Below are 17,500 nucleotides of genomic sequence, written 5' to 3' on the forward strand. Positions count from 1 at the left end.
TTTTTGAGTTAGATTATAACACTTTCTGGAGTTAAAATTGTAATCCTACAAAGAGTACTTTTACATTTGGGTATAATATAAACTCCTTACCAATGTTAAATGTTAAAATGTAACACTTTTTAGAGTTAAAGTGTACTTCAAACACAATATATTTATATATATATATATATATATAAATATATTGTGTTTGAAGTACACTTTAACTCTAAAAAGTGTTACATTTTAACATTGGTAAGGAGTTTATATTATACCCAAATGTAAAAGTACTCTTTGTAGGATTACAATTTTAACTCCAGAAAGTGTTATAATCTAACTCAAAAAAAATGTGTTAAAATTTTATATATAAATAAAATATATATATATAAATTTTATATATAAAATTTTATATATATATATAAAATAACTGAAAATGACTGAACTGATGCAATACTCTTTACTTACTGCTTTTATTCATGCAAATCCACACATTAGATTTAGAATTTCCATCGATGTACACACTTTGAAATTAATTGTCATCACAGCATTAAATCTAACAGCAAAACATTTACAATTAATATATGTTAGCAGCTAGTGCCAACTAAAACCAATGGCTTAGTAAAATTGCATGAGACAATCAACACATTACATTATATAAACTTAACTTCACAGGAATCAAAAGCAGCAAAAAAATATCTTGTCATACTCCTTAATCACAGTCAACTCTGCTGGCTTTGAAGTTAGAATTTGCTCGATTTTCTGAAACGAAGAAAAAAAAAGTATTTAGAAAAATAACCAAAATTAACATTTTTTTTAACAAAAAAAAACTAAATCTAATAACTGTGTTTATACTATTTTTTACTTTAAAATGCATTCATTTTGTAACATTATTTTGTAATGTTTACGGTATAATATCTATGTATATGGAAGTTTAAAAAAAACTTACATTTTTTTGGACACTGCCCATTAAAGGTTGAATAATTTGAGATCCATAATCACTGCTGCTCAAACTGCTTGACACAGACAATGTATCTGTCATACTTGGGGAGGAGGGCACTTCAACAGCCCCTTGCTGCAGGACAGTCAAATCTGATGAAAAAACAACAACAACACGTGTCAGCAAATGGTTCTGAAATGCACACTTTCACTCTGAGTCATGAGACCAACTTTCAAAATCTATAAAAATGTTCTTAAATAACCTACCATCATTAGTGTGGATGACATGTTTCTTTGGTTGTTGCAAGTTCTTGAAATACATCCCCATTGAAATAACAACTCCATGGTCATCTGTGGCTTTTGATGCTGTCTCCTCTGGTATCACAAACTTGTGCTGGACTACAACATAACAACAATGTATAATTTATCAAATAAATTTCAAAATGACTGTTATTATTATTATTATAATTTTTTAAAAATACTCTGTTACACTAAAACTCACCCGCACTGAAAAAATCCAAGAAACAATCTTCTTCCAGTTTAATATATTTTTTCTTGCCTCCAAATTGCACTTTTATCAGCATCGTGGCCTGAAATAAAAAAGATAAATGTTATTTAACAACTTATGTTAGTGTGATTGAAAATGTAAAGTAAATATAGCTGAAAACAGCATACTCTCACGTTCACTATTACATATATTACACGAGCAATATTACACATATTAAATCTTACAGACATAAAGCTCTATTGCTGGATAAAAGATAATGACATTACCTCGTTGTGTAAGTTAGCCTATTTGAAATGTGAACAGCAGGTTTCTCCATCTGATCAAGTAGGCCTACCACTTCTTTTTGACAGCAGAACACACATTTTTAGAAACACAGGGGAAGAAAAGATTATTAGCTAGAGTTAGCTTGTTCACATCCACAAAATTTTTTTAAAAACTGCACAAAACAGCCACATTGGAAAAGCTAACATGCTATGCTAAGTTAGCCACATGCAGTCACTAGCCTAACAGTACAAAATGAAACAGCTACAGCAAAACACACTTCTGCTACAAAACATCCAACATTTAGAAAAAGCTTTTAGAATTGTATAACAATGCACTTTTACCTACCTCACAACGAAGAACATAACTCCAGTTCTCATGTGCTGCTCGGCAGAGTTGTGTAATGGCGGACTTTCTAAAAATTTAACTCCAGTAAGGAGTTAAAGCACGTTTCTGAACACCAGAGAATGAACTCCAAAATACAACACAGCAAGGGGTATCCCATAACACAAAATTGTGTTAAAGTTTAAAAATAAACTCAAAAAAATTAACTCTTTCACACTTTTTTGCCTAACTCCTAATTTTTCAACTCCAGAAATTTGCTGTGTAGATATATAGATAGATAGATGGAAAAATAGACATATAAAACAATAGATAGATAGATGAGAAATAGACAGATAAAACTGGATGGATAGATAGATGGAAAAATAGACAGATAAAACAATGGAGGGATGAAAAGATAGATAGACAGACAGACAGACAGACAGATAGATAGATAGATAGATAGATAGATAGATAGATAGATAGATAGATAGATAGATAGATAGATAGATAGATAGATAGATAGATAGATAGATAGATAGATAGATAGAAAACATTTCTAACATTTATTCTCATGCAGAAAGAAAAAACATCAAATGCTTGTCGTAATCATCACTCTGAAATGCGATATGATTAGTTAAATAATGTGTTGCGCCTTCGATTTCACTTTCATGGCCAAGTGCGCTCATGTCATGGCTGCCGTCACATTAAGAAATAAAAACATAAATGGAAATCATACCTCCCACACGGCTCCCAAATGATCGCTCTGTGCAACAACCTGAAGGTTATTTACAATTTTATTCCCTGTTATTAACAGCCTATGCAGGTTCTGTTCGCTACAGTAGACATCAATTCCGGTGTGTCAGTTCACATGTGATTTCACGGCCAGAAATACTCCATTACATGAAGACGGTAATTACATTTTTGGCTGAATTAAACGTTATAAATACAGTATGCTGACCCTCTGGAGGTGTCCACATTACTGAGCAACGTAAAACAATGTGAAGAATTGTGAAACCTGCCTTTATGCTTCTCTCCTGAACTTGAAATATAATCGTAGATCTTAATCGGCTCTATCGTAAAGATGCTGGATTAAGAATCGAGATCACAATGCTTTTTCGATTAATTGTGCAGCCATAGCAATTCCTATAAAAAAAATTTAAGTCCAGTACAATGGTAGAAAATTGAAAAAAAATTGATCTGAGCCAAAATAATCAATATCAAAATATATAAAGTTGCCTAGTCATGTTTAGGACAGGACAGGTGTGAACTGAAATGAGCTCACTTTGTTAACACTTCTTCTAACTCTCTATTCTGCCAAAACAAAGGGCAAATCTAATCGGGAGGTGAAGAACATACCAACACAAACACACACACACACACACACACCAATGCCACGTCTCAATTCACATACTATCCGCCCTAAATAGTATTCATGAAATAATTGGTGTTTCAAATCATAGCATGCGAGTGTCAGTATTAAATTGTGAATGAATAATTAAACCCAATTTAAGGTTCATTAGTATAGTAATTTTCTCCAAACATTCTCCAAACTCATTAATTTTCACTTTGCCATGATGACAGTAAATAATATTTGACTAGATATTTTTCAAAACACTTCTATACAGCTTAAAGTGACATTTAAAGGCTTAACTTGGTTAATTAGGTTAACTAGGCAGGTTATTAATATTTAAGCAATAAAAATATAGCTTAAAGGGGCTAATAATTATGTCCTTAAAAGGGTTTTTAAAAAATTAAAAACTGCTTTTATTCTAGCCGACGTATAACTAATAAGACTTTCTCCAGAATTAAAAATATTATCAGACATACTGTGAAAATTTCCTTGCTCTGTTAAACCACATTTGGGAAATATTTAAATAAGAAAAAAAATCAAGGGGGCCAATAATTCACATAGTATCTGGATTTAGCCTTTATGATGCAAGCTGAGACTGCATCACTCAGCGATGCAATGTCAGACACAATGCACTCAAATGGAGCTAGTGACGTCACTGTGACGGATAGGGGTGGGGTTAAGTGAGACCATTTAAAAGCATTGGATGCAGCCCAGATTGCACTGCACCAGGTCTGCAGCCAGACCCCTCTCAATAATTCTTACTTTAACTGTAGATTTACAGTGAAGTATAAAGAATATGTTGGTATTTTAAAAAGTAAAATTTTACTTTTATTAATCGTTTTAGTCAAAATTATTATATTTGTTTATTCTTCACACAAAATAAGTATAATTTATTGTGTTGTTAAGAAATTAGTTTTACCCAAAACTATTTTAAGATGTTGATATCCTGTTAATGAGATGATTGTGGAATAAGGATGAAATCATACTGTTATTATAGGTTTCTGCAAAGCTGTTACTACTGTCATTGTTTCTATGATATGTTTTATTGTTATTTTATTGTTCTAAAAAAATTGAGCTGGGGCAACACCATGGCGCAGTGGGTAGCGATTTCGCCTCACAGCTAGGTCGCTGGTTCAAGCCTCAGCTGGGTCAGTTGGCATTTCTATATGGAGTTTGCATGTTCTCCCTGCGGTCGCGTGGGTTTCCTCCAGGTGCTCTGGTTTACGCCACAAGTCCAAACACATGTGGTATAGGTGAATTGGGTAAGCTAAATTGTCAGAATTGTATGATTGTGAATGAGTGTGTATGGATGTTTCCCAGTGATGGGTTGCATTTGGAAGGCCATCTGCTGTGTAAAAGGTGTGCTGGATAAGTTAATTAATCCAGATTAATAAAGAGAATAAGCCAAAAAAAAAAAAAATGCATGGATGGGAAATTGAGCTGATATAAAAGTCATTTAAAATTATATTGTCAGATGTGGCTTAATGTCTCATTTGACTCCTTTGTTGCATGATGTCCACATGTGGACTGTTTAATACATAATAAAATATATATATTTAATTTTTAACATCATATTAAAGTGCTAAAAATATATATTTAAATCTTGACAATGTTTTCCATAATTGATTCATGAAAGCATCAAAAGTAACCAGATGGTCTGTAATTGCCAATATAAAATTTTAAGTGCTGATTTGTGCACACTCAGGCCCCGTTTACACTAGTGCGTTTTAGTTTTAAAACGGCGTTGTAGAATGAAAACGATCCGCATCCACACTCGCGTTTTACCCAGCGTTTCTGAACTGCTCTCCGTCCACACCAAAACGCTGAAAACGCACATCACGTGATCACACAGACACTCTCGGGCAAGCACTCCAGCATTTCTACCCAGATGAGAGCTCTGCTTGTCGGACTGCTCATCAAGCATCTCCCGCTGGATCTAATCTCACTATATTTGCTAAACGTGATATTTCATTCATGTTGTTGTCTTTATCTAACGACATATTCCCTGACTTTGGTCATTGGAATCTATTAAGTTACTTGTTCACGGGTAACATGTTTTGGTTAAGCGCAAAGATAAGTTAATGATTAATCCAGGTACATTGACCGATCGCTTGCCTTTATTTCCTACAATGTATAAACTTATTGTATGTTATACTTTTATAAGTATCGATTATTAAAACTGATATTCAGCAGAAGAGAGGGTGCGTTTCGTATTTTCAATGAAAATGAAAGGAGACAGTTGTTATCGGCTCCGTTTTGTTATAAATATCCACACAGTGAAGATGACGCTCATATATGCAGCACGACGCCTCAGCATTTCTGCTGTCTGTTTAGTTGCTAATATTAAAAAGAAAATAGGCAGTTCCTTAAATCATGTTTACATTTTATTGTTGAGAAAGTGAAACAACGTAGCCAAGGTGATGTGAATGAAGTTATAAAGTACACTGTTCCCTTTGAAGATTTACCCGTGTCCTCGGTATGTTTTCCATATCAAACTGAGAAGGGGGAGACTGCAGCCTTGATCAAACTTGCGAAGTCTTAACTTACAAGAAGAGGATGCGAGACTGAACTGTGTGTGGGCTACTTAATATTGAGGAAAAGCCCCAATCAGATAGGCTAACGTTTGCAGCCCCGCCTCCGTTTTCAGATGTCTCCGTCTTTCCCCATCCACACTGAGACGGAGCAGCAGCGTTTTAGAATGAAAACGGCCTCTCCAGCGTTTTCAAAAAGCTCAGTTTTCGGCGCTCGAGAACTCCGGCGTAGTGTGGACGGATGGCGTAACCGTAGCAAAACTTATGCGTTTTCAAACTAAAACGCACTAGTGTAAACGGGGCCTCAAACTGCTAATATTTTGGCTACTGAGCGTAAACTTGATTAGAACTATAAAATACTGTTTCAAATATAATCATGATTATATGCTATTCACGAAAATGAATACCACCCATCCCCCCCCCAAATTATATATATATATATAAAATAACTGGGCATGTCCCAAATTGTTTACGCATTCATGTATTTTTCTTCACAAAAAGAGTAACTTAGGCTACATAATTTCAGGACGTTGTTTAGTAGGCAAATTTGGGAAGCAGCAACATCACAAATGACAGACGAGTGTCTCATTTTGGCAAAAGGCAAAGTTTTATCTAGTTATCAGCTCTATAAATTACTTTAAAGTTTTTACAAATGACCTTTAAAGCAAAAATATGTTTAAACGATACTTTCCGGTATGTGTTTTAAATATCATTCATATGTACTAATATCTATGAGTACCATTCATTTTTTGACTGCTAAATATACAAAAATAGATTAATTTCGATTTTGGTTGACACAAACATTATGTTCTAGGTATGTGTGACTCAGAAGATGAAGACAGAAAAATGATGTCTTTACTTGGAGTCGCCATAAAGTGAGTAGTTTTTAATAAACTTACATTCATAGGTGGTCTGATGATATATTTATGAACTACACGTGAAAAAGCTGCAAAGTGACGGTTATTTCCCGCCTCACTTTCGCGCCCTCGTCTGGCTAACCGCAATGACGCACTGTTTATTAAATTATTTTTTAGGAGTTTATTATCCAGATTAAACAAGCTAAAGACTGATATCAAGAAAGAAACAAACTTAAAGATGTATTAAGATTTTGACACAAACATTAAGTGTGACCCAGAAGATATAGAGAGAAAATGACGGCTTTTCTTGGAGTCGCCATAGGTTGTCTGATGTGTTTATGAAGCCGCTTCACCTGAAACAGTTGCAGAGTGACGGTTATTTCCCGCCTCACTTTCGCGCCCTCGTCTGGCGAGTCGCTGCAATGACGCACTGTTTATTAAATTAGTAACGTTATGCGTTTATTTAGATTAAACAAGCTAAAGACTGATAAGAAGAAAGAAATTAACTTAAAGGTCGCAACAAACACAAAAGTAGCAAATTGTGTAGGCAAAAAGGATCAGTTTAAAAGCAATAATAATATAAAATACAACTAAATTAGTTGTCATTCAACAATACTAAAACAATGTTATTTTTTGTGTATTATCAAGTATTTACATATCCACTTTATGACAGTTTTATGAAACAGTTGACACATTTTTTCTTACAGTGCTTTACCATGAGATTATATAGTTCATGAGTATCTAGATTTTAGATTAGAGTTTAGATTTAAGATCAACACATTAGCATTACTGTTTATATCATTATATACTGTATATGAGCTGTTCATAAATAAACATAAGTGACCCTTAAAATAGTTTAGAAAATGTGTCACTACATACAACAATATATAAAATAACAGTATTTAATTCAAGGTTTGGCTTATAATTCATTGTACAAATCACACTCTTTTGATTGTATTCAGATTTTCTACATTTTCATTATAATTTATAAGGATAAAGTCATGTTTATGTTGACATCTGTCTAATTTCACTAGTTTTTAACAATGCATTTGCACTGAAATTCCAAAGACTTTTATTAGTATAATGATATTTAAAACACTGAACGTTTATAGTGAATTTTAGCTATACACAACTATTAACTGCAACTATATTAAAATTGGCCTACAATTAGTTAAAAAGTACTGACTTCTGCTGAAAATAAATTATTCACCATTTCTTTTGTCAGTAAAAAGGTGAAATATTTCTAAGTGAAAACCGATAGCAAGAGAAAAATGTAAAACCAACACAAATGATGTCCGTTTATGTAAACAAAATAGTCAATATTAATAACAAAATCCAAAAACAGTGTTTCTCGTATAAACAAAGAATTACATGTTGACTTCATGTCACAACTTTATAAAACACAATCATTTGATCATCAGTATCACAATGAGGTTTCCGGATTGACAGTGTTTTTCCAGTGTTCAATTGTCACAACATGCTTTCAATATTAAACAATACTTTCAGGGTAAATGGTGCTAAATATCCAAAACATTAGTATGACATAAATTAATCAGCAACACAGAAGGGAAACAAATGTAAAGATACACCCATTCAACATCTCTCAATGAAAAGAAAAGTTATTTTAATTTAGCCTCACTTCAGTGATCTCTTACAGTATCTATAACAAATACAGTATTGCTCGTTCATTGTATTCATCTGCACACCATGTGGTGGCTTTGGTCACTACAGCCATAATAATCTAATGTCACTTTATTGTCATCTACTCCTAATCCACAGCCAGATATAATTAAAACACTAATATGATTTTCAGACAGCGCTCCCTGTGCGTGTGTAATATCATCAGGATCTTTGAGCGTCTTTGGAGTCATTATTAGCATAAAAGTGGCCTATCGACCTTAATATGTTAATAGCTTTACAACTAATCTCTGAGTCTTTGTGAGACGTCTCGTCAGGAACTCAAACACGTGTACTTATAGCGTCACAACATCACAGAGGCGCAGAACATTGTGCCTCTTATGCTGTAAATACGCATCATACCCTGTTAGTGATTTAACAAATAGACAAAAACAAATACAATTAGCTACTGCTTAAACAGAACGATTCTCAAATAAAGGCAAGATGCTAAATGCAACAACAACAAACCTGCTTTTTTCCATTTAAATTTTGAGATATTAGGATAAAAAATATCTGGCTTTCTACAATGTTTCAGATTTTTAAATCAGTCAACCACTGTAAATCTGGAAAACCCAAAGACCATTTTTAATGTAACTCTCATTAGATTCAACTAAAAGAGTAAAGTCATTTACACTTACTTGAAGTTAAATAATGGCATATTACATTTTATTAGTGAACTAACCCATTAAATCACCATTAAAAATAAAATTAATTCAATCATTTTCCTTTGACTTAGTCCTTTATTTATCAGGGGTCACCACAGCACAATGAACCGCCAATTATTCCATCATATGTTTTTTTACGCAGCGGATGCCCTTCCAGCTGCAACCCAGAACTGGGAAACACCCATACACTCTTACATTCACACACTACAGCCAATTTAGTTCATCCAATTCACCTATAGCGCAAGTCATTTGGACTTGAATCTACGCCAACACGGTGAGAACATGCAAACTCCACACAGAAATGCCAACTGGCCCAGCCGGAACTCGAACCAGTGACCTTCTTGCTGTGAGGCCACCATGCTGCCGTAAAATACAATGCAATGCATAAAAGTAAATAAGTCAACTAGAGTCATGATAGTAGTTGAATTTCTGCCCTATTGATCAGCAGTGTAAATAAAAAAAAACCCTGCATAAAACACAATTTTAAAAATCTAATAAATAAATAAATAAACTTTGAAAACATTTGACGTTGCTCTTAAAATCCAAAGGAGTCACAAATGTACTGAAAACTCAAATTTCAAATATTTATTTAGTTTCTCTCTATTTAAAGGGATAGTTCACTCCAAAAATGAAAACTCCGTCATCATATATTCACCCTTATTTAGTTATTAATCTGTTTTGAGTTTCTTTATTCTGTTGAACACAAAAGAAGACACTTTGGCTGCATTTACACGGCAGATCTTGACGGTCAATTCCGATTTTGTGACTGTATCCGATTGTTTTAATGACCTGCTTACATCATCTTTTAAAAGTGACACGTATCCGATCATCTGCATTTACACAGCACACGGCAAAGGCGCATTGACCATGTACTCTGTTCGCAGCTTTTAACAAGCTGATTTACAATAGTTTATGACAGAAAGGTTCTCATTTGTCCATCTTCTTTGGATATACAGTTGAAGTCAGAATTATTAGCCCCCCTGAATTATTAGCACCCCTGTTTATTTTTTCCCCAATTTCTGTTTAACGAAGAAAATATTATTTCAACACATTTCTAAACATAATAATTTTAATAGCTCATTTCTAATAACTGATTTCTTTTATATTTGCCATGATGACAGTAACTAATATTTTACTAGGTATTTTAAGACACTTCTATACAGATAAAAGTGAACTTTAAAGGCTTAACTAGGTTAATTAGGGTAACTAGGCAGGTTAGGATAATTAGGCAAGTTATTGTATAATGATGGTTTGTTCTGTAGACTATCAGGAAAAAATATTGCTTAAAGGGGCTAATAATTTTGTCCTTAAAATGGCTTTTAAAAAATTAATAACTGCTTTTATTCTAGCCGAAATAAAACAAATAAGACTTTCTCCAGAAGAAAAAATATTATCAGACATAATGTGAAAATTTCCTTGCTCTGTTAAACATCATTTGGGAAATATTTAAAAAAGAAAATAAAAATCAAAGGGGGGCAAATAATTCTGACTTCAACTGTATGAGCTTTTTAAACCTTTAGGCATCTTAATGTAATGTCCATGGCCTGATTTATACACGTAATCATGTATGCACAAGTTTTATATTAGTTTATATTGGTTACGTGTAGGACATTGCGCTCTCTCACTTTCGTTTACATGCTTTAATACCTGTGCTATATGACAATATGAAAGCTGTTTAAGTCCTCGTGTATGAGATTGAAGGTTTGGGACTCTGCTGAAGTCTGTTCTGTAATGAAAGTGTCAGACTTGACGTCATTCGCTATGGTTTTTAATCACATTGACAGTTGAAAATCCGATCTACCTGCTTACACTGCAGACACAAGAACACAGATCTGATTCATGTTGGATACATTTCCACATATGAACAAGACCTGAATCTGATTTGAGTAAATCGGAATCCATGTGATTTGTTCCTGCTTACATGTACACGGGCCATATCTGATCTGTGCCACATGGGAGAAAAATATCGAAATTGAGTCACTCGAACAGGGCAGTGTAAATGCGGCCTTTAAAGAACGTTAAAAAATGGTAGCCATTGACTTCCAAAGTATTTTGTTTCTACTATGGATGTCAATGGCTCAAATATATATATATATATATATATATATATATATATATATATATATACACACATAAATATATATATATATATATATATATATATATATATATATATATATATATATATATATATATATATATATATACATAAATATATATATATACATAAATATATATATATATACATAAATATATATATATATATATATATATATATATATATATATATATATATATATATATATATATATATATATATATTGAGCCATTGACATCCATAGTAGAAACAAAACATAGACACAAATGTAGAAACAAAATACATATATATAGTGTTCAACAGATAAAGAGAATGTGAAATGATGGTCCCATTTTAATTTTTGGGTGAACTAACCCCTTTAAACAAGACCTTACCTTATAAATAAATGTAGCATTCATGAGTGTCTCCTTACAGTACAGTTTCTGAAAATACAGACAGTGTTCGTTCAGTTTTATGCATCTGTGATTCTTCTCTGTGAAGTCTGGAAGATCTTGTTGAGGATTTGACCGTAGTATTGTCTGTTTCCTCAGCAGCGGCGAGGCGAGGTTGGATATTTGGCCTTCAGGCTCTCCTTGAAGCTGCGGAAGAGGATTCGGTTCTTGCGGTTTTCCTCGTCTTTTCTGCTGTGAAACTCTCCCTGGACCTTAAACCCTTTGTGCAGGAGAAACGCATTGCTGACCACAGAGAAGCGGTAACCTGCGATGTGAAGCTCACAAGCCTGAAGAGCAGAGAAAGAGAGAGTTAAGCAGTAAGTTACTGAGGAAATGAATGAATAATAGAAGTTAATGTATGTTTTGAGCCCTAAGAAAGTTCCTAGTTCACATTAGATCTCGGGTCACTTTTAATGCACACTATTCTTGAGAAGTCTCCTTCATTTTCCTTTCACATTAGTCCCTTTATTCATCAGGGGTCGCCACAGAGGAATGAACCACCAACTTATCCACCATATGTTTTACACAACGGATGCCCTTCCAGCTGCAACCAAGTACTGGGAAACATCCATACATAATTATTTACACTTGTACACTACGACCAATTTAGTTTACTTGGTTCACCTATAGCGCATGTGTTGAACTGTGGGGAAAACCGGAGCACTCAGAGGCCTTCTTGCTGTGAGGTGACAGTGCTAACCAATGAGCCGCCGTGTCACCCTTTGAGAACGCTTTTTCAGGTTATTTCGAAATACAGTGCTGATCATAAATAAGTACACCCCCTTTTAAATCTGAATGTTTTGGTTCATTTCTCAGTGAATATAGACAACATGACTTTGGTGCATTTAAACAAAGTTGTTTTATTAAACAGTCTTATCCATTACAATAAGAGTTTGGTCACCTATCGGCTTCAGTAATAGAAATATTATAGAATTTAAAGGGTCACAAAACACCAAAACACATTTTTTGAGCTGTTGACAGTCATATATGTGTCCCACACTGCTAAAAACACTATTAGGACACCTATATTTCACTAAAAAGTGTAAATTGGTTGTTTTTGCGTTATTTCAAGCAAATTCGTACTTCCGGTTTGAAACGAATTTTTGAAGCTGCGTCACGGTCATGACATAATAGCCTGTATTCCAGCGTGCAGACAGGGCGTCTGTGCCAGAGTGTGTCTTATTACGTCTCACAGTGTGATGCATTAATGCATGAGTAAAGCTTGGTTCAAACCAATCAGCGCGCTCTATTGTGCAACTTCATTAATATTCATTACTGTCAGAGTGTAGACGACAGAGAAGCCACGTTGTGTTGGCAAAACAAGCGTGAAGTGTTGCTTTTATAGTTTGCTGCAGTTAAGTATCGATTTCATTTTCTCTCTGCGAGAGCGCAGACTCACGTGTGGATTAACAGTGTACGCGACGCTCGACAACAATAATTTACGTGTCTAAGGAGGATTATTGTTTACCTGAGAGCTGTTCTCATCTGCAAACGCTGAGATCCGGATTCGCTTGAAGTCTCCTCTTAATAAAGACGCGGCTCTAGTTGCTGGTGATTGTCCTGTCTCTACAGATTTGGTAAGTGAGCGACCAGTGCTCTTTGTTTATTCAGTTCGTATTTTATTCGTATCAAACAAACTATTGCAACGAGTGTAAACAAGTTAGCACTAACAGTTACAACCAAACTATAACCTCGTGTTGGATTTTGTGACCGGAATAACACACGCGGCTTTCTGACGCTACCTGCCGTGTGCATCTAAGTTTCCGGGAAATGCTGAGTTTTTTTTCTCTCATTCGCCGTGCGGTATCAAACATTGCATGAAAAATACATGCTTAGAGCAGAGCCTCGAATCAAATATCACGTTTGTCGGGAGGGACATGAATGAATTCCCTGAATGAAAGAGCCAAACTGCAGTTAAAGTCCACCATTTAATAATCTGGCAAATAATTCGACTACAGATGTCCATGTAAACACAGTCACATTGTCCGCTGTGGTTGTGTGATTTGACTCTGAAATTCAGCGCGCCCAAATAGACATTTTACACAAGGTATTGCAAAAAAAAAAAATAAATTAATTAATTAATTTTCAACAAAATGTTTCTCGTAATTTTTGCTGTTTATTACCATTTTTCCCCAACATATTTATTTGGGTGTACTCATTTTTGGACTGTGACCTTAGTGTCAGATTAGTTCCAGTTTGGGATTTGGTACTGACTAACAATGCAGTGCGATTTGTGGAAAATATCTAATTGTGATTTTTTTGAAAGATATTGCGATTTTCATTTGACTTGCGATTTAATTTTGTAGTCCAGCTTCAGCTCAGTATTCTGTATCGTAGAGCTGCACGATTCTGGCTAAAATGAGAATCACGATTTTTTTGCTTAAAATAAAGATCACGATTTTCTCACGATTCTGTAGATGTAAAATAAAGGTAAGGTAAAAACAAACATATGGCACAACATCGATAATAATATTATGTGTAGGTCTACTGGTTTCTATTCTTCTTATAATAATTGTGATGTTGAATTATTATGTTTGAGATATATGCTTGCAATCTGTCATATTAGACAATTTTATTCAATGGTAAAATCAGACATTTGCCATTATCAGATTATGTTCAACAATAGATAGGCTCGAGTAGTTATACTGACATTGTAAACATTTATCTTCATGCACAACTGTGTGTTCGCTATGAAAGAAAAAACATATCAAATGCTTGTCGCAATCATAACTCTAAAGTGCAATATGATCATTTAAATGAAGTGCACACTTTCGGTTTCATTCTGACTGCTAAGTGCTTGTTCATACTTCATGCACGGCTCCCAAACGATCTCTCTGTGCCACAAACTGAATATTATTTACAACTGTATTACCTGTAACTCACAACATATGCAGGTTCTGTTCACTAAAGTAGGCGCGCGCGCGTCTATCATGAAGCGCGCGCCTTCTTTGTGATAACAGCTCACGGTCTGCAGCTCATGTCACGTGTGATTTCCCGATCGCGAAAACATTATGTTAAGAAAAAAAATGACAGTTTTAGGTGAATTCTACTTTATAAATACAGTATGTGACTCATTCAACATCATTTGGAGGTGTCAATGTCACTGAGCAACGTGTGTGAAACAATGAAAAGTCTCGCGCAGCCGCCTTTTCTTCTCTCCTGAACTTGAAAATATGATTGACAGAATCGTAGAAATGCTGGATTAAGATCGTCTAGGGGGTCGCATTGAGATCGCGATCTTTTAACGATTAATTGTGCAGCTCTACTGTATCGTAGCTTCTCACTGCAAGTGTTAGTTAACAAACGAACTGAAAACGCTCCAGTGTCCCAGTATCTGTGTTTACACTCAGTAAACAGCAATGAGTTTGGCAAACTGATGACCTTCACGGCCAATCACTTCTGTTGTGAGCGCATGAACACAATTGCCGATCAGCGCTGTTTAAGAACACGCTCATCAGCGCTTAAATGTTAGCGGTAAATGAACGTTTGTAAAATTTCAGTACAGATTGGTAACGAATTCCAGTAACGTGACAACACTAATCATTTTTTATTATATTTTTTTAATAATAACTAATGATTTCTCTCCTATTCTCCATGTGCTCACCTGGCTGATGCGGTTAAAGCCGTACTGCCTGAAGCTCTCATCATACAGAGGAACCGATCGAGCACCAATGTAGAACGGCTCCCAGGGGTCCACCCAGTTAATAGTGTAGGAAACCTCCAGCGGGCCCGAGCTTTTACTGGCCAGGTTAACCCACAGCGAGTAGTTAGTTGGAGCCTGACAGCGAGGGCAGAGTTCATCGTAAAAAGGCCGCACCTCGCCCACCTGATACAGCTGCACCAGTTCCGGCTTCGAGGCCGGCATTTTACGAATGTGTCGGATTTCGAATGCCGGAAGCACCAGAACTTCATCCGCCGCCGGTTCACGCTTCATTAGCATGGTCACAAACTGGTGGTGCAGATTGGCACTGGGTATCATGTCGATATCGATGACTAGGATGTAGGCCGCATCTGTGCCGCCGCGGGCCACATTGCGGAGAAGGTTATTGGGGTATGAAACGTTGCTGCCGATGGCGTAGTTTTTATATTTATCTCTGTGGGATTCCAGTTTGGCGAATACGGCAGGACAGCCCATCTCCTGGAGGCCAACAAAATGCTCTCGATCCTGGTCTGGAAAAGTGGCCATTTCACCAGAATGGCAGACAAGATGGAAGTCTACCAATGCTTGAACCTGTGGGCAAAACAGGCTGAGCGCGTAGATGATGGCGGTCGCGAATTTAACATCTTCGCCATTAGCGAAAATAGCGACAGAGATGGGATTCTTCCAACGTTCCAATAAAGACTCCAAGTGGTGGAGGTTGTTGATAGTCGTGTGAGTCGCTAAAGCCAAGTGGTGCGATCTGGGATCGGCGCCTGGTTTCTGATTGGTCGAAAAGTCGCTTTTGATTAGATTTTTATACACTCGATATTGTCCGCTCCCATCGAAGATCCCACCTGTGGATAAAGAGTATCTGAGATGTTCCCGCCTGGGGTTCTTCTCTCCTTGGTTTGCATTCTTTTTGGAGCCGAAAAGCTCTGAATATTTGTAGCGCTGCTGTTTGCCGTGCAATTTTGAGAGGAAGGATAGATATAAAAGCTGCAGGAGAGCCACAATAAGTAGGGCGCTGAGCACCACCTTAAACACTGAGCATTTCTTAGAGAAATGCATTACAAATGCTTGAAGTGTTTGATGGATATTGATGAAATGTTCTTCAACAGACCACCTAGGGGGTTAGCCAGGGCAACACTTGTGCTATCCAGCTAGGCTGCCCTCGTGCCTGCATGCAGCAGATTTTGCGTAGACTTGCATTGCAACAAGATGTCGTGCAGGTCAGTTTGCGCGGGAATTGAGTTGCATGTTTGGATAGCAAAAAAAGACGTCCGTTAGACGCCTGTGAACACGCACAGGAGAGAAAGCGCTCGTGAAGAGACTCACTGCGCATGGCGGCGCATGTTTGCTTACGTTCCACTTCCGTTTACCGTAAGCACTGGAGAACGCGCGCGCATTTGATGGAGCCAAAATGGCGTTTTGGTGTCACCGTATGTGATTGTTTCGTTTCTATAAACAGCGCTGATTAATATCAATGACATAAAGTACACCTATTTAGATGTCAACGAAAGAGGTGTGTCGTTGTTCTGTCATGACAATGAAAACCCATCGGATATGTTGCGGTGTATCAGACGAGGTGGCCGAGTGGTTAAGGCGATGGACTGCTAATCCATTGTGCTCTGCACGCGTGGGTTCGAATCCCATCCTCGTCGAAAATTATTGTAATTTTATTTAAATAATGCACTTTTAAAAACCTGCTGCTGACATTTATATACAATTTATTTGAGTCCGCCTGTAAATATGCGCCAAAAAACAATAAACATGGCCGAGTCTGAACTAAAGGGATTCCCAAACTGTTTTTGTTGATCTTAAAAAGACTAAACATAGTGACAAAATGTTTTCTTGGATTTCTTCAAGAGAAAATAAGAGTATTTATGTTGTAATGTCATTATATGGCTGTGTTTTTGTTTTAAAGCAAACGTGAAAGAATTTTACTTTCTTGTCAGGATACACAGATAGTGACACAATGAACTAAATACACCAGGGAAACACCCAATAAATTAGTTAAATGTTTTTTTAAGCTCCCTGAAAAGTGAAGGCAAAACCCCTGGATAGAGTACTTAGAGCGCCGCCTGGTGGTGGATGTCATAAGCCACACATGAAAATGTATTCATTTTCTTTTCGGTTTATCCTCTTTATTATTATTAATCCGGGGTTGCCACAGTGGTATAAACCACCAACTTATCAAACAGTTTTTTACGCAGCGGATGCCCTTCCAGCCGCAACCCATCTCTGG

The 17,500-nt window shown here is 35.9% G+C and overlaps 3 protein-coding genes and 1 non-coding gene across 6 annotated transcripts in view; 2 read left to right on the plus strand and 2 right to left on the minus strand.

The window, feature by feature from the left end:
- actn3b (actinin alpha 3b) overlaps nucleotides 1-17,500 on the plus strand; it is a 701,279-nt gene that overhangs the window by 428,117 nt on the left and 255,662 nt on the right. The window lies entirely within an intron of this gene.
- pfdn2 (prefoldin subunit 2) overlaps nucleotides 1-17,500 on the minus strand; it is a 207,239-nt gene that overhangs the window by 175,427 nt on the left and 14,312 nt on the right. The window lies entirely within an intron of this gene.
- b4gat1 (beta-1,4-glucuronyltransferase 1) lies at nucleotides 8,019-16,588 on the minus strand. Of its 2 annotated transcripts, XM_087258672.1 has the most exons (3): nucleotides 15,220-16,588; nucleotides 11,441-11,902; nucleotides 8,019-11,147 (listed from the first exon to the last, which is right to left on the minus strand). In XM_087258672.1, the coding sequence occupies exons 1-2, from the start codon at nucleotides 16,321-16,323 to the stop codon at nucleotides 11,711-11,713; spliced, it is 1,296 nt and encodes a 431-aa protein (XP_087114798.1). In that variant the 5' UTR covers nucleotides 16,324-16,588; the 3' UTR covers nucleotides 8,019-11,147; nucleotides 11,441-11,710.
- On the plus strand, nucleotides 16,835-16,916 carry trnas-gcu (transfer RNA serine (anticodon GCU)). Its single transcript has one exon. It is a non-coding gene; the product is annotated as a tRNA-Ser (tRNA).

This window comes from Danio rerio, chromosome 7 (assembly GCF_052040795.2).
Source record: "Danio rerio strain M-AB ecotype USA chromosome 7, GRCz13ab, whole genome shotgun sequence".
Lineage (NCBI taxonomy): Eukaryota > Metazoa > Chordata > Actinopteri > Cypriniformes > Danionidae > Danio > Danio rerio.

Coding starts and splice junctions, on each gene's coding strand:
- b4gat1 (XM_087258672.1), bottom strand. CDS start 16,323: ATGCATTTCTCTAAGAAATGCTCAGTGTTTAAGGTGGTGCTCAGCGCC. Junction 11,903..15,219: donor GCTTTAACCGCATCAGCCAG/GTGAGCACATGG, acceptor TCTGCTCTTCAG/GCTTGTGAGCTTCACATCGC.